Below are 23757 nucleotides of genomic sequence, written 5' to 3'. Positions count from 1 at the left end.
ACAGAAAACGCACTTTTCCAGTCCTAGCTCAAGAAGGGCGAAAGCCTTTCTGTTGGGCGACACTGTTGGCACAAAACTTGTTGTCGGACACACGGTAATCACCGTTCAATTGCCAATGAAATTCTGGAAACGGACCGAACTGGAATTTGTCCCCATTACAAGATGCAATTAGAGGTGGACCTCCCTCTGTTGCTCGCGGTACTGAAAGATTTTTCCTAATCTGTCACTGGAATGAAGCATGATATGTGCGGAGTCATTGGAATGACTTCAAATGCTCTGCCGTCCTTGGCAGGCAATCAGAAGCTTCTACTCAACTCATAGTGAGGAACAAGTGAGCCTCGTGATGTAGTAATGAGAGCGGGTGCAGCTGGAGGCCAGGTTCAAGCGGTGAAAGACACGAGAGCAGACAGCCAATGTATACACGCCCAATGACCTTCAATATAGGAGTGGCAGACTGTCTAAACGCTCGTATCGAGATAATCCAACGGTACAGCTTTATCGCGGTCACATCAAAGTAGACACGGTTTTAACGACAAATCGGCGTATGAATATCTAATTTCGAGTACCAGTCGAAGTAGTATAAGGCTGTTTTAGCTATTTGCTGTGGCTCTGTACACAGACACATAGCTTCGACGCCGAATGCAACGAGACGACGTCTTGTCTTTGTGATGCTTCTGAAAGCGAGATCCGTCAGAGACGTCCGTGTCAGATGATCGCGCAATGGAGACATCGGGAGGCTCACGGTTAAGGCCCGTTCCGACATACAGCGCTTTGCTCCACAGCGCTGCACCACAGCACTGCAAAACAGCGCTGTATTTCCACTGTGGGGTTCGCACTTGCAGCGCTTGTCCCAGCGCTGTACTTGGTGATCTCACGTGATCGTACCGTCACGTGAACGCGGCGCCGCGTTCTCATTGGTTCAGGGAGCTTATCGCTGGGAGACAGCGATGGGAAAGTTCACTAAAGCTCAACTTCGCCAAGCGCTGTTTTCCATCGAGTCGCAGCCGGGAGAGGAGGGAAAACAGCGCTGTTTTCCAGTGCTCTGGAGCAAAGCGCTGTATATGTCGGAACGGGCCTTTACTCTTAGTTTGTTAGAGCTACACAAAATAACATTCAGGACGTTTCACATGCCACCACAAATAGATCTATACGGCATAGGAAGCCCCACTGATAAGAAATATATTCGTAAACGTCAGTAACGTGTCCATCAGCAGCTAAGTGCAGGCAAAATCTGCGAAAATGTGCCTGGCATTTGCATGCCTTTTTCTATTCGTACCGCGCACGCAAAGCGAATGCGAGGCATAGTTACAACGCACGCTAAAAATATGTTCGTTTCTTGGACATTGGGATGGTGTACGAGGTGCATGGTGTACGAGATGGTGGTAGAGAGACGAAAACCAGGATAAAGTTGCGGTTACAGAGAGCGAACTGATATTTCCAAATAACATAACACGCGCACGTAATTACTAAATTACTAACGAGTATTACATTATCTTATATGTATATTACATATATCTAAGTTAAACTTTGGCGCGTCTTCCGCGCACAGCTACGAGCATCATCGTGTTCGGTGTGGAAGTTGAGCTGCGCGACCGCACAAGGGCCGGCGTGCAGTGCTTACTAGGCAGTTACTTGCCTAGCTGACATTCTAAGAAAATCCGGTCACGAAAGCCTCGATGCTGTCGAGTAAGGGTGGATAGAAGGACAATCTATAATGCCCCAGAGAAGCACAACATATTAGAGAGTCTTAGTACATCGTACGCTATCGCCTTCGCGTACATAAGAGATAGCGTTGGTGGTTCTGCGCACTGCGCGAAGCTCTCTTTCTGTTATGGGCGTGCGCAGAACCATCAACGCTATTCCTTACGTACGCAAACGCGATAGCGTACGATCTACTAAAACTCGCCGTTATTCTGCTCAGACACTATACAGTCACGTCTCGCTTATCTGGACACCTCGTGTACCCACCATCCACCGTCCGGATAGTGGATTTCCCTCGCGGGGACGCGTGCACTTTCTTGTTCCAGCTCTATACTGTCGTTCCCGCAGAACGTCGTGTATCGTGGTTTTCGGACATCAACCATCAGTGCTCCTTTGGCCCAAACACAGTTTACTGCCAGAACTTCAACATTTCGCACACAGAAGCAAATCAAAAAGAAAAGAAAGAAAGAAAGGAAATTTTTACAACCAACAGGTATCACACGAGAGAGAATACGGGGGGCTACACAATATAGTGATCCATTCACAAACGTGACTGATGACTCCTGAATATTAAATATCACAGCACAGCACAGAAAATTGTTTAATACAACAGAGGGCTCCGTTCATTTCTCGCTGTCCAGATTCCTATTGCAAAGCGTGCTAACTTCTCAAGTGATGTGGAGTTGCGGACCTCACACTATATGGTGAAGCCAAAATCTCCATTTTATTTTTTCTTAAAATCAAATCAAAATCAATCCTCTGGTTTCAAACAACAGTTTCGTTCTATATAGTTCTGACTCCAGATAAGTGACATTACTTGCACTAGCACGAGAGCAAGAAAAAGATGCAAAATCGAGGGTTTTCAAGGACCGTTGGAAAATTCCAGGGTTTTCCAGGCCTCAAAAATGGCATTTTCAAATTCCAGGGTATTCAAGGGCTTCAGGGCCCAGTGGGAACACTGGTAACAAGTTTTGCGGTTAACTGAGTAGCAGATTGTTGCGTCCGCTCAGCCAGACATCCCATTCCAGAATCCTTTATTGATAGCGATCATCATGGTGCTTCTTACACTCGCGCGCTATCGGCTCTGCGCGACACCACACAGATGAGCGAGGCTTGAGTAGTCTATTCATAGTCTTCCAGTGCAGTACACATACAGTGCAATTTCGGTGCTGCAACTTCTCCAATTTGTGCAGAGAGAGCTGCATGGCACGATAAGTTCGAGCCGGCGTCAGACGTCTGATGGCAAAGTCTAGTCCATACTAAACAAGGTCTGAATGCTAATTGACATGACGTGTGCCTTTAGTAGCCGAACAATCACACCCATGATCTCGACAGCCGTAGCCATGCGACGAACGGCCGTCTGGTGCTTAGCTGTATAGCCACTCGTAGCCATAGGACGACACCGTGACACGTGACACTATATGTTCCAGCACCGAAGGAGGGCGAAAAGGCATCGAGCAGGCCGCCATTTGTCAAGAAGGCGTTGGCCTCCCTCCCGTGACAGTTGGGCTGGGACACTTTTGCACTTGTTTTAAGAAACACAAATGCGTGCGAGCGCGGAGCGCGTGTCTCCTTCGTGTCTTGTACATGCTTCGGAGAAATAAGGTACGATGGAGACGCTTTCTTCGTTCCTCTCAGGCGCAAAGGGCTACGAGGCCAAGTCTTACACCACAACAATATCGATCCGAAGCCGAAAGTGGAAAAGATCCTACTTGTTTCATTCCGTATTATAAAACAATGTCCGCGTATACGCGACACATGATCAGTAAATGATACTTGGAAGGATACGGCAAGCCTTCGCAGGTTTCGGTTTCGTGAAGGTGTAGGTGACGTCATAGCGCGTGCTGAGCGTTCGTCTCCGATGCGTGTCACTTCGGCGGTCCGCGGTGCAGGATAGCTAGTAGTTCGGTTTGGAGTATAGTTTGTTGTCGGCCGCGAAGTGACACTACCTCCACCACGTGGTACTTCTCCAAATTGAAAATTAATTTTGTATTTTGCATTTTGAGATATGTATAGATTTCAGCGGTATAAATTGAATATAATTCTGAAAGACGAGGTTTAGGCTGAGTTACTGGTTGACGTTCACGGTGCTCAATATCTCATCACGATATCTCATGTATGTGGTGTATCTATGGTAATGGTATATTTCATCACGAAACCTTCGGCATTGGGTAACAGGGTATCTTGCAACTGTCGTCGTAGCAGGAAGAAAGTTTGACGCGGCGGGAGGGGAGAGAGAGAGAGAAAGGGTCTCTCCGTCGGCGAGGTTCGCGTGGTTTTCGGCATATCATTTCCTTTGGTGACGTTTACTTTTTCTTGTATTAATTTCACTAGTTAATAATTAACCTGTAACATATATATTACATTAATTTCATTAATTTAATCCTGAATTAATTAAATTCATTAATGAAATTTGGAGTGTCAGCAGATCGGAAAAAGACGTAGATTCTACGTATAAATGAAAAAAAAAAAAAAAAGGGAAAAGGAGCGTGAAAGTCTGTAGTAAACATTACACTACAAAGCCCGGGAACCGAGACATAGCCTGTAGTTTCGCCATCCTTGTCGTCGAATCAGCGCGTCGTGTCGTATGCGAACGACGACGAAAACAGTGCACTTCATTTCGAAAGCATAATGTAATAATAATAATAATAATAATAATAATAATAATAATAATAATAACTTTATTTATAGTCTCAGTTTAAGAATTATGGTACTTTCGGAGTGTGTCGTTAATTCGCAACACTGAACTCATATACCGTGGGAAATTTACGAGCAAACCTTTCGCTTTCGCGTCTCGTCCGTCATCATATTGCGGTACAGACATCCGGGCATCACGGCGGTGTCTCACACCTTTGTTTACAGCCAGTCTGGCTTCTCTCCTCGAAAAACCTTCATGTAGGAGTCCGGACTAAGCACGTCACTCCTCGATTCGGCAGTGGCTCTATATTGCTTTTTGGCCATTAAGATTACTCTATACTAGTGAGTGCGCGACGACTTTTACCGGAGAAAATGGTCCGCGAAGAATCACCTCCCGGCAAAGGAAATGCTTACACTTTTCGGATGAAGTTTCTCAGCAACAGTTCCCACTTTTCCCACGCTACGCGCTAAGAAAGTCAGTCAGGGTATGTGTTCTCCTTTTTTTTTTTTTTTTTTAGCACGACAGAGAAAATGTGCATGATCGTGTTGAGCAACAGCTCTCATCCTGCACGCAGTGGAATTTCTCGAGATTCATTCACGGTGTTAAAGGCATCGTAAGGCAACGAGCACGCAGCTTACATGTTGGTTGATTGATTGATTGATCTATAAAAGTATGGAGATGTGAGACCCAACTAAGTGGGGTCAGGTTACATGTTTGCTGTAGTTTAATAGCTTGTTGCTTATAAAAATACTCCGCCACAAAGCACACACTTGATCTGTCGCTGCCGTCAAAATAGCGACAGAATCGGTCGGGGCGGCGCCTGGGGGGAGACAACCCCCATTTTAGCGGGCAACACTGGCGCTCAAGCATCCACATCTAGCACCTGTGTGTGTGTGTGTGTGTTTCCCCTGTGATTTCCGTTTCTACGCGGCGCGCAGTAGACGTCGCTGTGTTAGACCCAGTGTTGTGCGATGCAATGTTGTTTCGCCGCACCACTTGACGGGCAATGCGAAGTTGGTGTCTACTTCGACGCAGTGTTGCCCGCAATTTTTAATTTTGATTTTCTAAAAAAAATTTAAAAAAACATGTGCGTCATTGAGACGAAAATTATGAAATTACACTCCATTTCACTCTGGCTCCTTAGGCACGCATCAAACTTTTATCGAGCACGCGTTTCAAAAATATGGGCTTATTGCGGTGATATCATGCATTAATGGCGCAAAAGTTATAGTTGTTGTTTAGAAAGTTTGTTTAGATCGCCCGGGAACCACGTTCAAGAATAAGCAGTGTTGATCGAAGTTCAAAAAAGATATTTAAATAAATCTCCACAACGTTTGCTTCCGTATCGACAGAAACGATGAAGTATTTTTACCTCGTCGTTTTTGTAGAGGCGCGTACACCTACTACACTTTCGATTTTATTGGTTCCTCTACCTCGGCCACGTGTCACGGTCCGGTCGTAAACAACGATGGCTACGACTCTAAAATGTAATTACACCGCGGTGGTTAGACCTACTTTTAAACAGTATTCGAGGCACAGTTACAGATAAATGGGTTCAAAAGTATCCAAGTTACAACTACAGGTGCCCCAAGAAGAACAATACACACATGCAGTTGCTTCCGAAAAAGTAAATACTTTTGCAGTTACTTTGCAGTATCTTCAGGAAGAAATTAATTAAATGAAAACATATTACCGGGCCACCTGGTGTATTAAACTTCTTACCACGCGTATGAATAATTAAAATTTCTATAAATATTGCACACGCGTCTCCGGCAGTGACGAATGACGACAATATTTTTATCAACGAAAGAATGACTAAATAAACAAATGAACATTAAAGTAAACAATGAAATACTACACACATAATAATAATAATGGGGAGCAAAGTTACACGTGAGGTGAATCATCCTACATTTGTGTGGCGGCATGCTGCACGTCCCACGGGGTATAGGACAATTAGGCCGTGCGGATAATTGCGTGCCACAGGTAGTGCCATCTGTTGATGTAGATTGTCGGTGATCCTAGGTTTTTTTTTTTTTTTTTTTCCTTCATAGGTATCTAAAAAATACTCAGAAAGAGGATACATGCAACTAGCTATGGATAGAAAGAACGTGCGGTGAAAATGTATCTAATATTTTCCTCGAGACACACAAAGAGCACTCACGTACTCTTACTCGGGTATTTACAAAACCCTGAATTACAGGACTGTATAGCTACGATTACCAGGGGAAGAAAGGTTTGAGGAACAAGATGAGCACATCGATGATTACACCAGCGGCGTTAGTAGTAGTCGTAGTAGCTGAAGACTGGGAGGTAGTGGGTTCGCATCCTACCATCGGCTGTGCTGTCTGAGGTTTTCCCCGGGTTTTCCGGCAGACTTTCCAGACAAATGTCGGCACAGTTCCCCCTGAAGTCGGCCAAGGACGCATACTAAGCCCCCTGCTCCCCACTCCTTCCTGCTGTCCTCTCTCCATCTGTCCACATCTGTACCGCGCTCATAGCCACCGTTGCTTCGCGGCGACAACACGGAATCAAAAAAAAAAAAAAAAAGAACAGATGATTACGATATCTGGCCGTGGCATAGCGCGCGTGTTACGTGTCGTCTTCTACCTCGGCGGGTAACCAGAATTGCCCGGAACTGCGTGAACTTAAATTTGCGACAAATTTTGGAAACTCTAGTTGTTGTATTAAGCTCGTGTCACTTCAGAGGTCGGCCTGGTGGTCTGTCAATAGCGAACTCCGAGTAAAATTGTATCACTTCAGCATTTGCATGCTACATTTCTGCTGATTTCCGGTAATGTACCGACGTGCTCAAGTACAGATCGAAAACAGAGATCGCCATAGGTACTTTACAACGTGTTACGGGAGATGAGGACCGACAAATTCGGCACCCCTCTTGTTTTATTTGTATATTTTTCGTTTTCCCTTTCTTGACATAAAATTTTCGTCTTACGTTTAGGATGCTGACATATGGCTGACACGTAAAAAAATATTAACGGAACATTTTGTTGTGTTGGTACGGTTTCCTGTTGGGGTAAATAAATTAAACCAATGTAATTAATTAATTCTCGTAATTTTAAGTACATTTTCACCAAAAGTAAATTTTACGCCAAAAATCGCACGATCTTTTCAACGGTGAGGGAGCTAAGCGTGGCAAGACGGGGTTGGTCCTTTCCATAGTCCATTGTGCTTTGTGGTTGTCTGTCTTGTTCCTTCTAGAGAGAGAGAGAGAGAGAGAGAGCCCCCTCCACCCCTTTTTTAGAGCACGCAAACATATGAGAAAAAAAAAATAGTTCCACGCGAAAAGGAAAGGGCTTAATATACTTCATGCAAAGTGGATGATGTGAACCGTTACAAATGTGACCTCCTCAGCGCGTGCTGCTCTGGTGGGAAACATACGCCGTTTCACTTGACACGTGACCCGTAAGACGACCGCCATTCCCCGACAGGCGTTTCTCATGTTTGCCAAACTCGATCATCTGTGCCGAAACGCATAACGCCTCGGTCCTTGCGCTACGAAAATCGGGCAGGAAACAGAAGCTGGCCGAGCGTTGGCCTTTCCGCCGACCAGTCAGCCACTCCATCGGCACACAGGTCGAAGCAGCCATGCGTTCCCTCAACCCTCCGCCGACCGACACGCCTTCACACAACTGCCGAACAGACAAAACGCACAAACAAACAAAAAGAACAAAAGGAACTTAAAAACCGGCTTGAAACACCACCATAACGAAGGGAGAAAACATCTCAAAGCAAACTGCGAGACGAGAAGCCTGAGGAAAACAGCCGCCCGCAGTTTTTTCTTTTTTTTTCAAACAACTCGGCACGGCCACACTTTTTGTAACTTCTTTCGCGCCGCACCGACCAAGTAGTAGACCAACGAACACCCGAACAAAAATGCCTCCATCTTCGTGCCCCTATTCAGTACTATTGGAGTCTATTATTAACACTGACCAAGTATATAACAATAGCCTAAGAAAGGGTTGCCCCCCCCCCTCTCTCTCTCCATCGTCTAGTTCATATTTCTGCCCGGACGATGCTCTGGGAGAAGCTAGACGGGACAACATGGCATTGTTGCGCCAATGTCGTGTCTTCTTTTTTGAAAATCATCAGCTTGGGGGGTAGCTTCATTAGTGGCAACCGGTTGTAAATGGCTTAGATGTCTTTATAATTGCAGCTAGACAAGAGGTTAACAATCTCCGCCGCTCACCACAAGCACGGTTCAAACGAGTTGCCGCGAAAGAAGACAATGCACGGCAACAGCATTACTGCAACACCCGTTTCTTTTCGCTGTTTATACTCATTCATCATCAACATGGTTATTATCCCGTTAGCTATTAACGTGTGTCTTGTCGGTCTTCATTTTGTCAACTGGCGCTGGTCACGTGGTACATGGCGCGAAAAATACCACATCCCTTCTTGACAGAAAAATAAGGGAAAGCCATCTACGGCTGGTTCGTCCTTGCGTGAACCATTAGGGCAGCGCACAGCTTCACTCTGCGAACTACAAATGTTGCACAGCAAACAAAACAACTGAAAGAAAAGAAGAAAAAAAAAAAGAAGTAGGACGCAACCGTAGAGCCTGTTCCCCGTCACGGCTGACAGTTCTGGTGTCCTGCTGTGTCCCGATATTGACACCCGTATCTTCGGACGGCTTTCGCTCATAAATCGCTAACGCAGGCCTCGAACCAAAACTCCATGGAGCCGAACCTGTCTCGCAGACAGGCAGGAGCACATTATACCACGAGAAACACACTGCGCAAGTGCCGTTAATAGGGCACATCTGTGTAACCGAGATGTTGACATAACCATTCCAGCACATCAGCAAAGAAGGAATGCTGATCAAATCTTCCGACTTGGCACACGACACTGGCGGTTGGATAATCGTTAGCCATCGAACCAGTTGGAATGGCACGTTTTAGGGGTCACGCAGATAGAGCTAATCCCAATCGCTGGGTTTGTTTCTAACCTAGTTTTTGTGGTTTCATGATCAAGATGGTGCCGGTGTTTCGAACGTATATGTTAGAAGAAACGTCAGAAGTGCGGTAGGATGGAACTGTCACTCGAGACCCATCTTACGTCGCCGAACGCTGCATGACTCTCCTTGCACAGACTGCTGCTGTTGACACCTTCATGAATTCTGTGAGTTCCAATAGTTACGCAGAGCTTCCGCAAGGCGCTACAATGACTTCCACGTTGACCGCGGTGGCCATCGAACCGTCCCGAACAATAAAACACAACAAAATGGCGGCACATGTCAGCAGAAGTGAAGGAACGCTCTTTCGCGCCTCTCGCGTTTCAGTTGTCAGGCGTCGACAAGTATCAACAAACTTACCATTTTCATTGGCAGAGTGTGGTACGGCTGTGAGTTGCAGAATCCTTGTACGTGTTATCCGAAACGGGAGTTCGTTCCGAGCTCAACTGGTGCACAACTCATCTTGCAGCGAACGCACTTGCGACGGAGCCACACACTGCGGGCGACACAAAACAGAGCACCGACGACCGGGGGACGAAATCCCACATGTTCGACTGCTTTCTTAGCGACGCACAAAGGAGACGAATAATAATAATAAAGAAATAAGCGGTCGGGGAAGGAAGCCTTTCAAATCTGCCTCCCCATCCCAGGGAGGGCTTGTATCGAAGTCCTACCTTCCTGCCACGGTGCAACCCATATTCACACAGACACGTTCACATAAGGTATGCCAGCTACCTTGCTAGAGCTACCATCGGGAGCACTGACAGGTCGCAGACGACGATCGAGTAGCAAGCTCTCAAACAAGGTTTACACTTAATCCACAGGTGCTCAGTGCGACTTCACGTGGTCTAATGAACATATCTCGCTGTAGACACTCGGAACAATACGAATACGTTGCGAGAAAGTTTGAAAGAACCACCACTCCACCAGAATCGATCACAGGATAATGCAGCGTAACTCACGAAATCGCCGCTGGGTGTGCCCCGATCGTTCGAGGTCGCTTCCGTTATTAATTAGCCGGCAAGAAACCATCTGCGTTGATTTCCCGCTAGAAGAAAGTTGCGTCCGCACACTGACGCGCCGAAACACATGCACAGCCACAATTCCTTATTGTTGCTGCTCGATTTAACCCAACTTTACACCGCACACACAGTCGAGTCAACGAACAATAAAATGCAATTCCTTCGGCGTCCCCAGAACTCGAGCGGCGACCGACGCACCTGGACGAGCAGCAGACGAAACACCACCTGGAGGAAGGCGCCTCTGGAAGCGCGTTGACCAATGAGAAGGATCTAAGCGCGTTACGTCATTGCCCGATAGTGCTCCGACAGGAGGCCGACGCTCTCCCGAGCGGGCGGCAGAAAATAAAGGCAGACGACGAACAGGTTGTGCGAGTTCGTGTGCACTTTTTGGATGGGTCCACTAGCTCACAAACTGCCGAATATTCAACAGGCCGTGGAAACCCGCAGGAAACGCGTTCCGCCGCGATCAGATATGCTCTTTTTGCATTACGAGCGGGATGAATAGAAGTTCCGCTTTTCTCTCCACTCTTTTTTTTAAAGCGAACGCGGATGCGATGCTACTCTGGGCAAAATGCCGGGAATGCACTTTTTCATCGCATGCGAAAGTGATGAAATTAACTCCACGGTGTACAAAAGCAGCACGCTTGAAAGTACTTCTCGGTCCTCGTTCTACATAAAAATGTCGCGTGCTTGGACACACTTTCTTTCAGCTTTCTTTTCTTCCCGTCAAGAACCTGTCTAGGAGGAAGCAGGGGATTCAGAAATGTGACAGTGCTTTCTTTTTCCTCTTTAAACGCATCCTCGACGATCCCGTTACGTGAGAGCACAAGGACGTTCCCTCTTGACAGAAATCTCGAAACTGCGACAGTCGGATCTTAAATTGGAGCGAGAGACAGGTTCCTCCAGAAAAGGCCATTACCCCTTTTGCTGTCGGCCTACCGCGTCTTTGATGTTTTCCACGTCTGGCCAGTCAACAAAAGGTGCTAGACGAGAGAATGGCGGAAAATGCAGTGGCATTGTCACTCCGGCTGATTCGTAATGTGGGTTGTGTGGTGCAAGTATTGTTGCTCCGATGCGTTGGGTGTAGTCTGATCTAGCCGAATACAAAAGGAGTCGAACACTGCAGCTCGGGCGATTTGCTCAATAATGCCGAGTACGTCCATATTTCATGTTAGCTCGGTGTGAATTTGTGGAAAAGTTTCGAACAGTCATCGGTCGAACAGTTTCACAGTCAAGCCCATATTTCAATACGTATCAGGTTACAAGCTGTGCAACGCTCGGAACTTTGTGCTCACTTTTCTGACATACATACATGCATACAAAACGTACACACTTCACACAATGGTTCAATGAACCGTGTAGGAAAACACCTTAGAGGCACTTTTGTCGATAGCTTTTTTTTTTACATCTTTTGTTCGCAATGATATATCCTCGCACAAGAACGCAACGGTGAAATATAGCTATAAACCTCCATTACGAAAAATACAGCGTGCATATATGTGACATATTACTGTCTCGATATGTCAGTTTTGTAGATCTCACTTGTGCCTCAAACACATGCGAGGTCCATATGTGGGAATGGCAAACAGAGTCTCTTTTCTTAGTTTTCTTATAAATAGGGGAACGATCCCGGATTTTTCTGAAGCGGTGTAGGGCAGCTGAAGCACTTGGTGACGACAGATATTGAGGGGCACGAGGACTACCCCCCCCCCCCCCCTCAAGCACCACTCCTGATCCGCCTGCCCAATCCGACCCAGTACAGCTCATTCATTACAACGGCAACAGAAGGCAAGACACACAAGCGTGAAAATCTAGGAGAAAAAGAAAAGAATACACCTTCCTTCTGCAATAAATCATCCACAACACCAAACCGCTAAGGTATATATATATAAAAAGAAATGTTTTCCCTGTATTGTATAGCGCTCCTCAATCGTGCTTTCTCAACGCTCGTATCCTATTTTTTCGACAGGGCCTTACTCTTCGGCACCGCTACGTATAACCTCAACGGCTGGCCTCAAAATCGGAGCAGTCGCTGTACAACCAACACGGAGCGCTTTTAAAAGTCTTACTCACTGCAGAAGAGGCGTAATTTAGGGCTCTCTTTTCGGAGAAGATATATCTATGTATACGCACTGGATGAGCTCACAGTGTTCACATAGAGTGAAGTAGGACAAAGGCAAACGAAACGTCACGATCAACAAACAGGACTGCTTATGTATGTTGGAGTATAATTTATGGTGCTACATAATGCACAGTTTCGGTTGAGAGAAGCGTACGCGAAACAAATGAGATGAGCCGCGTCATTTTCTTTCCCCCTTTCTCTCAAAGAGCTGCGAGGAGGTAAATGATGGCATGCGCTGTATTATGAATACACGCACACACACACATACATTGGATGATGATGAGGTGGGCGATTCACCGCCGCTGAGGCGGTACATTGCCCTATTGATTGGAAATGAGGGGATTATCGCATGAAGGGATGATGATGATGATGATGATGACGGGGGAGCACTTTCAGAGATCCGTCACCAGACCGGTGGAGCGGAAGTACACCGCAAGAAGACGAAGGTCTTGCATCTGGTGGGCAGCGTTCGACCACGGTCCAAGAGTCTTTGCGAGGTTGAATAACGGCCAATTGTCAATCCGTTGCATACGCTCGTGGTGACAGCGCCCACAAGCCAGGATGACGTGGCAGAGATCGCCGTGTACTCCACAAATGGGGCAGAAGGAAGACGAGGTGGAGCAGAGACGGTGTTTAAAGGCAGTTGTAATTATGAAACGCAGACATTTGTATAGTGCACGAAAACGATATAAATAGTAACGACCACGGTGGATCAGTTGGTACCCTGTCTTGGGTACTGATCTCACGAGTTCGAACGTGGCTGAGCGCAACTTGGTGGCAAAGTACAAGTTGCTTAGGTACTTTGTCCTCTTGAGGGAACTTTAAATATGGTGGCATGATGAGGCGGTAAGGTTTCAGCGCACTTTACGGAACCTCGAGGCTAGTAAAATTAATCCACAGAGCGGCCGCACTGATTAATTATCACATCATTATTAATAGGTAAACAGTATATAGGTGCAAGAAATAGCCTCGGAAGATTAATCTTCTTCCACTGACTTAAAAAAAAAATGTATACATTGTGAATCAAACCTTCGGGTGGATTTTCTAAGGAAAATTCACGTGTATCTTTTCCGACACGTCTATGGGACAATGTCAGCTTATGTAATGAGGAGCAATATTTAACCTACGTAGTCTTCTAGCATGGATGCCAATAAGCGAGTTCAAAAAAAAAAAAAAAAAGAAGAAGAAGAAAAAAAACTTTATTACAGCATTCTTGTCCTAATATTCCGGAGAATCGACACTTCACAAATTTTAGCATTGAAAAGGGCTCAGAAATCTCTGCCGCATCTTCATCTCTTAGTGTGTGTTTGTTGCAACATAACCAACTCCATTCTACTTAGTTTTCTGCTTCCGTTATAAACCTTCTAGAAGATTCGCACGTCTGAATGTCAGCGTTCATTTACTCAGAACAACAATCGCATTATTCAGAGTCACGTGTAGGGGCGACGTTTGCAAATACTCGCAAACTCAACCATGCATACGCGTCTATACAAGCGCTCTTTAAACCGGAACGTGTTGTTAGCCTTACATAAACACGTTTCAGAAATGCACGTTTGGTTTGCGCCCACGTCCTCGTAAGCGGAAGGGTGGATTTTCGTCCTCCACTTTGTTCATTTTAATCTTTGGTCACACTGCATCTTTTTTTGTCTCGATGTACAAGGAAGTGACTGCGGATAAAACGTTTAGTCAGGGCTTATTGGCGTCGTACTTCATGTGTCTTTACAGCCCTTGCGCCATTTTAATCTTTCTTTTTTCTTGAATTGGAAGCAGTTCAGCAGTTTCCTTCCCTCAGTAGCTGAGGGCTCGCGCCTCACGGGGTTTCCACGGTGAATACCGATAATCGGACGCTCGTGTGTATAACTCACGTCGAGACTGGGATCGAGGTACCCGGGTTCGAATCCCAGTGCCGGTTCTGCTGTCTGGGTTTTTGCTGGGTTTTCCTCAGACGGCTCTCGGACATATGTCGGCACAGTCGGCACAGTCGGCCAAGGACGCACGTTCCTTCAGATCGTTAGCCGTGACGTTGCCCACCTCTGTGAGGCCCACAACGGCGAGATCTTTCAGCTGTACCACCACCAGCACCTCGTGTATAACTGATACAACTCTGAAGCAGCAATTCATACAACTCAGGAGGAGTTATCAAACAGACCGTGGGCTATAATAGTGAATTTGTCATTATTAATATCTAGTTTTGTGTTCCGTCGCTGTTTACAAGATACTGTGAAGAAACAACAAAAACAAAAAGGAATGCGAAATGTACATATATATATATATATAAACAGAAAATAATGAAATTTTCTCTGAAACCGAATATGTACTTCAGAATCAGACTAAGTTCTAAACGTTCACATCACTCCCCGAGGGGGAGCGGGATATGTTTAATACAATGAAAAAAAAAAAAAAAAAAGGAAATGTCAGCAAGGCTAATGCCGGCTTGCTATTCCAAAACAGAAAGAAACTCAAAATAAACAACAAAGGAAAAAAAAAAGGCGTCGGCACGACATCTACCCGTAAGTAGGAGCACAACACATGACATCGACTATAGAAGTCAAGTGCACGGCATGTATTTCATTCTTTCTTTTTGTGTTTTTTGCGAAGTGTTACGTTCAATGGCAGGGGCACTCTTTTATAGTAGTAGCCGCAAGGTCACCGTCTGGCCACCCATGAAGTCACCCACGTCAGTGTGGCCAACCGAACGGTAGGCGGTCACACCAACGCTCACACTTTTTCATCAACAAAACTGAACGGGAAAAAGATAAAGCCACAGATGCGAGAAAACCATTGACTGCCAACGAGTTCAACAGGCGGGCATGTATAATGAGGAGAAAACAAAAGAAAAGGGAGAAGGACAAGAGGGGAGAAACGAGGGCAAACGAGCAAAGGTCGTTCAACGGGGCGCCCACTGGGGACGAGGTTAGAGCGCGGCCAACGCGGGCAGCGACACCTACATCGCGTACGACAGTTACTTACGCCTCTGACACGGCAGCTGTTACTCTTAATGCACTTTTTGTTAGCGCACAGAAACAGTATAATTAGGGTTAGGGTATAATTAGGGTATTTTCTGTATTTGCCGAAAAATGCCGAAAAACACCCGCCGAATATTTTCCCGGAAATTCGGCACATTCCGAAATGTTCGGCGAGAAAATTTACTGCTTTCATGAGTCATTATAGCTGCCAGTTTAGGCATCTATTCGGTGCAAACGTTTTAAAATGCCGAAAATGTTAGAATTTGACAAAACATATAAATGCCGAAAAGCACCCGCCGAATATTTTCTGCGAAATTCGGCACATTCCGAAATGTTCGTCGAGAAAATCTGCTGCTTCCATGAGTCATTATAACTGCCAGTTTTTAGGCATCTATTTGGTGCAAACGTTTTAAAATGCCGAAAATAGCCGAATTTGACAATACATATAAATGCCGAAAAACAGCCGCCGAGTCTTCCCAGGAATAAATGCCGAAAACGTGGAACCCGAAGTATAATCCAGGGATTTTGGAACAGAGAGGAAAGGTGCACAGCGTCAATGAAATCGAATCAGTATATAGCCGCGCGAGATCGCTCCCTGTCTGAGCGGCGTTGCGTGGTAGTGTTACCGCTGTTCATTTCCAGCATCCTCTCGACGAGATCCAGATTTGGTTAGTACGAAAACGACGGAATGTAATATGTAACCTTGTTAATTCAAAGTTGATGCCGAAATATAATAATTAAACCCGAACTTTAAAAACCGAAGCGAATACTTACGCAACCGAACCGAAACCATATACGGCATAATACGGATATGTAGCATGTGTACGTGATATGCATACGGGCCTTCGCCTGAGGCTCTTGAGACTCTACGAAGATATATTCCAATAGTATATATTCGGTTTCGAAACGACATTGGTTTGATTCAGAATTCGAATCCAATGATAGAATGTAGCATGTGTACGTGATATGCATACGGGCCTTCGCCTGAGGCTCTTGAGACTCTACGAAGATATATTCCAATAGTATATATTCGGTTTCGAAACGACATTGGTTTGATTCAGAATTCGAATCCAATGATAGAATTACTCACTTCAGTATTAGAAAAATCCGAGTATTTTACAGCTTTACAGTACAGCTTTACAGTACAGCTTTATACAAATAGTTGAATTAGCCGAGTTTATCGCTGTATAGTTAAGAAGGAATCGACCAAAGACGACATTTCACGGTAAAAGACAACAGGTTCGATTCAGGACCACACTCGGTAGTAGACGTTAGGTTTAAAGCCTAGGGTCAGCGAGGATATCTGATAAGGCTATAATCTGTCGGAATGTATGGCACATCACCTCTAACCGCTCTGGTAGGTAGGCATAGGAGCTGTATACACTCTTACCGACGGTGGTGTGTAGAAGCTGTACTCGGATCCAGGCTTCCCAACCATGCTCTGGTACACTCCAAACAGGTGTTTGGACATGGCAGGTCCGGGAGCCACGGAGGGGGCCATCTGCTGAAGCACTCCGCCTGAAGACATGTTTTTTTTTTTTCTTTTGGTACAGGCAACTGCAAACCACATAGAGATTATATGTTAAACACAACAGAGACAGCCCTTTTCATGGCGAATGCTACAAAGAATAAGACGCTGTACACTACTCTACTGGAAATGTGTTAAGAAATCAAGTACAGAGTGATCCAATGATCTGCGGACGGCATCAGACCACAAAAGAAAATGTTGATGATGAAAGTATGATAGTAAAAAACAAAATACAAACAAACAAAAGGAATAAGAACAAAAATTTCTTACTTTCGGTATATACAATTTATGGTTCTACTTAACTCTTTGAAGAATAACAAAAACAGGTACATGTCGTGGCGATGAGTAAGGAAGTTTTCTATTCACAACTTCTAGAGTAGCCTGATCCGACTTTGTCGGGTCTCACATCTCCATATTTTTATATCTCAATCAATCAATCAATCAAGGAAACTTGCGACATGACGTGTGGATGACTACCCCATGCAAAGCAACATGGTTAGCATGAGATTACGTAATGATGAGCTGAATGTTCGCTGTGCCCATTTTCTTCCCGTCTATAAGCCTCTTTCCTGTAAAACTTTGAATGCAGGTTCATATGAATGAAAATAATTGTCCTTCTCATTTACTTTGAGAAGTTCGGAACCAACAACAACAATTATATTCTGAGGATGAAGTGGGGATGAAGTGCCTTTGTTTCGTTAAGTAACTCTCCAATGCACGCACGGAACTACATAGGCAATATGTACACAAAGCCGAGGAGTCACGGGAACCGTCACGTTCAAGTAAGCCAACTCTTTGCCATGCGATATGAAGAGGTCAATCCCTGACCGGTTTCATTGCAAGGACGCTCTCAAAAATTTAAAAAGACCCCGAAGCGAGAAGAATAAGAAGGAAGTGCTGATCAGAGAGGGGTGCCACGGACGGTCAAGATAACACGTTGCGCAAGGTCAGCGTAAACATACCGTGTATGCAGAACGGCGCAAGTTTGCTTCCTTCTGGCGGCGGTAACTTTAAAGATGATGCGTATGAATGTCAGGTATATGCGATTACTGCAGATATTGCTTCCCGAAGTGGTCAATAAGGGACGTTGCTTCAAGAATATGTTATGTTATCCGTGTGCTTACACGAGCGACAATCGCACGGAATATTATAGAAGAAGAAAAAGCAAAAAAAAAAAAGGACTGCTCACGGGGCAGAAGCAGCAACAACAAGAACGATGGATGCTGACGATGAGATGGGGCGTTTCACCAGAAGCAGACGACACTTAGCAGACGGCAACATCTTTTCCTGTCGTCTGCTATACGCAATATCTGGCGGCTGAGCAGTACACGAAGAGGCAGTATATGATGTTTTTCCATCTTCCGTTGGAGTGTTCTGGGGAATGTCGCTCGTTCGTGATAATACGCGGTATGACGAATAACGCGATATATGCCGCACGCGGGCTCCCGCGCGAAGGCCGATCGAAACGTTTATATGAAGTCCCGACCTACCAAAACGGCCTTCACGTTCTGCCACGTGACATTTGGAACGCGCCAACTTGATTGATAGATTGACTAATTGAAAAAAGAAATATATGGAGATGTGGGCCCCGAGAAAGTCGGGACAGGCTATACTCCAGTACACACATAAACAGCCTAGACAGCAGGAACAAATGCAACGCAAGATTGTCCAGATCGCGCGAAAATTGAAAGATAGCACTAATGTACGAGATTGGGCGTCATGGTGTTGGAGTTGACGGCTCTCAGTCTGTGTAACATTCAGTCTATATAGGAAAATTATGCCTGGATTCCTCTATTAGAAACTCCTTTAAACCTATATCTGCTCGCAGGTGTAGCGCAAATGGAAATAGCAAGCCTACACCGTGGCCCGTGGCTAACCTTTCCCTTCTCTTTTTTGTTACTTTGCGTTAAACATATATTCCCCTTCGCAGGCGTACTCATCGTAGCTTTTTAAAATTGTATCGTGCCGCCTGGAATTGTCAAATTTGTGCGAAAAATGGTAAATTTCGGTGGTTTCTAGTTCATAATTCATCCTAATTCAGATTTTTCTATCGGTTAGTACAGAACTAATTTAAGATTGACAAGGACGGTATACCTCACACCGCGCCATACAAGACAGCTGCGAAGTAATCATCCCTTGTCCTTTAATCCTTTTTCTTTTAATCATCAAACCTTCAAATACTCCTCCTTCCCTAGAACGGTGTTGGAGTGGAACAGCCTTAGCTCCGATATTAGTAACGCCCAAAATGTCGATACGTTCACAACTGCCCCCAAGTAATTAACCTGTTATATGACGTGTAAATCCACTCCCAATTTATTAATTAATATGATGTTGTAGTAGCTTCATCTCATTATTAGCTGATCTGTGCTTAATGTTTTTTTTTTTTTTTTATGCTCATGTGCTACTGATCTGTATTGATCATTGTGTATGATGTGTATATGCATGTGTATTTGCTCGCACCATGTAACGGTCCTCTTAGGAAGCAATAGTATGTCGAAATAAATAAATAATGAGGCTAGATTTTCAGATTTTGGTTTTGAGACTCAGGAGATGAAAAAAAAAAAAAAAACACGTTTCGAGGTTTGATGACTTTTATGGTCACCTACGATATATATATATGCCTGAAAACGAGAATGCTAATGTCACTACTCAGGCACTAGAAAAATATATTTGGAACCAATACGTCCATCAATATTTCGTTCACGTTGAGCTCTCTGCCTTCCTAGCGATTTTTTGTTAGCAATAGCTATCCGAGAAGAGATTCATTCTTGGTGCACGGTGTAACACAGCCACATAACCGAGCTCGCAACAAATAACAGGGTCGTAACAGAACCCCCCCCCCCCCCCTGTGTGCGTGAAGGGGGAAACGAAAACGGAGGGGAGGGCGCACTACTGCAGTTATGCGGTCTCGTTCATCTACCGAGCTGTGGAAAACAAACTGTTGAGCGTTGTAACGATTCTCGTTTTATCTCCTGCCCAGCACTTGCAGGTCGGGCACCGAAAAACGCAGACAGCTTCGTTTTCCCATGATATGCGCTACCATCGATCACCACAGGAAGACACCGCAGCTGGCTGCATTCCTACCACTTCGGATTCTCCCACGCTTGTCAAGGCGAAGTATATCTTCTTCACACAGCATTCTTTTGTTTCCGACCGGTTCATTGTTACCGCAACAGGTCACGTGCCATTCAACCTCGTCCCTCCAGGCATACAAGCAGCCACATTCACTAGCTAGAAGACGTAAGAGTAATCCTCCCAACCCCCCTCAGATTAGGTAAGATCAAAAGGAAGAAGATAGCGACGAAAGGAAAAGTTAAAGGCCATCCTTGGTAGTATTGTTCTCCGGTGTGGCTTGATGGGAATGAGGTATATGTTTTGTGATCTCTGGTCACGTCACCTTTGACATAGAATCAATTCCATCATATCGACTGCCGCGGTCAAGGGCGTTAACGTTGGTGTGCTCTGGGTCATCAGTAGTGATTACCACGTCCAGTTCGCCGTTGGACCAAGAAGGATTCTAATTGGTGAAGGCGCACCCATCAAGTTGACGCATCTGTAGACGCGTACCGACTTCGAGACATGCAATATAGCGGGACGATAGGCAGCGTTGCTTTCAGGTAAAGACAACTAGCGGAGACAAGGTCATGTTTGTTTTCACGATGTGATATTGCTTGATACGCCTCATTTTTGTACTGTAAATTTTCTTACACCTGCTGACAACAACTAACACCTTACTCTGCTGCACACTGACAACTATCACCCTTTGAAAAGGGGGGGGGGGATGGCAGGATCGGCTCGCCGTTGTTGGCCACACAGGAGCGGGCGTCGTCACCATTATAGCACACACAAAAAAGAAAGAAAGAAAGAAAGAAGACGGATGGAGGATAGAGGATGAAGTGTACAACAACAACAACAACTTTATTACGAGATGATGAATGGGGAGTTTAATCGCCGGGGGCGATACTCTCCCCCATTGCTGGTGGTGATGCGGGGAATGAAATAATGACGAAGGGTATACACCATCACCCTCTGTTTACAGAAGTAACACAATATTATGCAATAAGGTGCGAGTTTTGTTTCGCGGTTTTAACAGGTGCGTCGGCTGCAAGAGAAACACATCGCCGAAGCATTCTGATCGACTTACAGCCACGGTAAGCTGTGAGCAGTATTTCACAGTAAATTTCAAAAATATATGAAGGCAGCTATACTTGGACCGTTCGCTTGCCCCTCTACTAGTACAGCTTGGGACAAAAGTTTACGGAACACGGCATTGGCGTATTTCTTCATGGGAGCGGCCCCCTGCTACATATCAAGAAGATATCAAATAAGAAACGGGTGTCCGGCTATTTTGTCCATCTCTCAATGAGTGCGTCCACCTCTGGTTTCTGCTAGGGTGTCGCTCAAATGGAGAAATGTGACAACCCCGTGTTCCGTAAACTTTTGTCCCAAGCTGTACTTTCCGTACGTTGTAGACAGTATAACACGTAAACACTTGTGGTTTAACGTTTCTCCGGGCGGGGTCGGGAGGCACCTGGGAGAGGTCCAACCTGACAATAATACGCTGAAACACATAGTTCTCACGTGCCCGGCCTTGAAGGCCCATATGTTGGAGAGTGATCAACACAAAGTTCCCCGCCCACATTCCATACGCTTTTGCGCACCGGTACACATTTGCTCCGATCTCTTCCGATCTCTCCGATTCACGATTCATTCCGATTCATTCATATTTGAGTGAATAACGTGAGGGGTAGGCTCGACAGATGCAAACGCGACATACCTGTATTGCACTTCATGCGTTAGTGGTAATATGAACTGCTGTTTGCAATACATTTTCTGTATAGCTGCCAGCGAGCGCTTGTGTGCGGTGTCCTTCTTCCGCAGTCGCTGCGCCCGTTTCATCACGGACTTATATCAAGCAGACCACTTCAACGCTTTGATAGGGTGGACGCATAGTGCAACCCATTTTGCCAGCAGGAAAACGCCTCGTTACGATTGCAGAGGAAACTTTCTGTCGATTGTGTTTTAACTTGCTATATAATATAGCTACCTATAGCGTGTTAAAAATTATATGAAAAGAAATTAAATCTACTCGTTTGGGAACTATGAGGCGAATGGTATTTATCTTCAACGAACTTTTGCCACAGCTTACGACCATTTTGATCAAATTTTTTGTGGCAGGAAATTGAACTACCTGGTTTGAACTCCGAAATTCGCCACGCGAAACGTCACCTTTTATTTATTTTTCGTTTTGCCAGGAACAGAAAAGCTCAGGTCGCTGGTGGTGGTGACAAAACTGCTTGCCGTAAGTCACGCTCGCTATTGTCACAGCTAAATGTAATCAAAATGTTTGTGTTGTTATCAGGGATAAATACCGAAGAGAAAAGTAGCCAAATGGCTTGTAGATAGAAAAGATAGATAAGTGGATAAGGGACGAACAAGCGTGGAAGACATATTCAGAAACGGCGGGATCGAAGGAATAAAGAAACAAAAGCAGTGGAACAATATATCTATCATGCAGAGCAAGCTTTTCCGTTATTGATGCAATCTTAATGGGATGAAGGGTTAGCTAGCTTGCGGTACGAAAATTCATTAATTTACCCGAATGACCTATAGATGAGGAAACCATCACCCCTACCTGCATTCAATGCTAGCTTCACCCACATATCATCTGCTCAGGAAGAACCTAAATATATTTACTTTTTGAAGAACACCCTTCCAGTATTTCGGTTCCACCAGCTGTTTTCTTTTTCACTTGTCGTATTCTGTAGCCATATCCGTCAAAGAAAACTAAACTTTATAACACGGAATCAAAAAAACACGGAAGACCTACCTTACGACTTGATAATCCGAGGAAGGCCGACGATCACATTTGCAGGTGCCACACCTCACATATCACACATCACACGTTGTGTAGTTTCTGCCTTCTTCTAGAAATCCTGGAGCGCGCCGGCGTTCACGAGCTCAAACACAACGTATATGTCCGACGGCTTCGACAACGCTGTTTCCGCGGACACAAAGAACCGCCGCCGTAGTCCCATCTGTCGCAAGTGCCAGGTGCGCAACGACGGAAACTGTCCCCGCGGCAAACGTAGGTGGTCGCCCACCAGCCGACTTGTCCGCGTTCCACACGAGCTGCCGAGCGAATGGAGGCAAGCGTAGGCGCCACCGTAACTCACCTAGACCACTTCTTCTCCGCATGCCCTTCACACATTTCTTATCACGTACACAGAAGCGAGAGTCCGACGTCGTCTGCGATCAAACTGACCATAAGTGAACTGCTTACCATATTCTAGAGTGGAAGACGAAGGACGGCTCTGTCGTATAGGTTAATTGGCGAGAGATAACGCGCGGGCGCTGAGGTGACAGAATGAGGAATCAACCAGATATGAATTATGCGAAGAAAAGCGCCTATCGTATGAAATGCATGGGTTAAAAGCGATCGATGCGGCACTAATTACAGTATTTTCCGGTGTATAACGCGCGCGTTATACAGTAAGAAAGTGCTCTGAAGAGGTCCAGAGCGTTATACACGGAAATATTCTTACCTCTTCCAGAGTGTGCTGTGGTTTTCTCCCACGTCTCTTAGGGTCAGTTGACAAAACCGGCGAAAGGGCACTGAACTTCTGCAATAATCTTGAATTCGTTTCAGAAGAATGGCATGATTGACAAGGGACGCGAAACGGATCGAAAGCAGAGTGGAGACTCAAGTATATACTATGACAGCGACGCTGTTGCATCGGAGTTTAACGGATTTGACTAAATGTGTTCCAAATATAGCATATGCATATATGAGGCACCGCTTTGGTTT

At 45.4% G+C, this 23757-nt stretch overlaps 1 protein-coding gene across 2 annotated transcripts in view; it reads right to left on the bottom strand.

The window, feature by feature from the left end:
• The window catches only part of LOC135399259 (uncharacterized), a 125661-nt gene extending 102631 nt beyond the window's left edge, over positions 1–23030 (bottom strand). The window contains exons 1-2 of one of the 2 annotated variants that reach the window (XM_064631088.1): positions 22780–23030; positions 16812–16978 (exon numbers count right to left, since the gene is read on the bottom strand). In XM_064631088.1, coding sequence (XP_064487158.1) covers positions 16812–16949 — 138 coding nt within the window. In that variant the 5' untranslated portion in view covers positions 16950–16978; positions 22780–23030. Of the gene's footprint in view, positions 1–9671; positions 10494–16811; positions 16979–22779 lie in introns of those variants that run through there. The other variant, XM_064631089.1, reaches the window with a different exon arrangement.
• Between the last annotated feature and the right edge of the window lie 727 nt (positions 23031–23757).

The sequence above is a fragment of the Ornithodoros turicata genome, chromosome 6, assembly GCF_037126465.1.
Source record: "Ornithodoros turicata isolate Travis chromosome 6, ASM3712646v1, whole genome shotgun sequence".
Taxonomy (NCBI): Eukaryota; Metazoa; Arthropoda; class Arachnida; order Ixodida; family Argasidae; genus Ornithodoros; species Ornithodoros turicata.
This window is presented reverse-complemented; position numbering and strand designations above follow the sequence as displayed.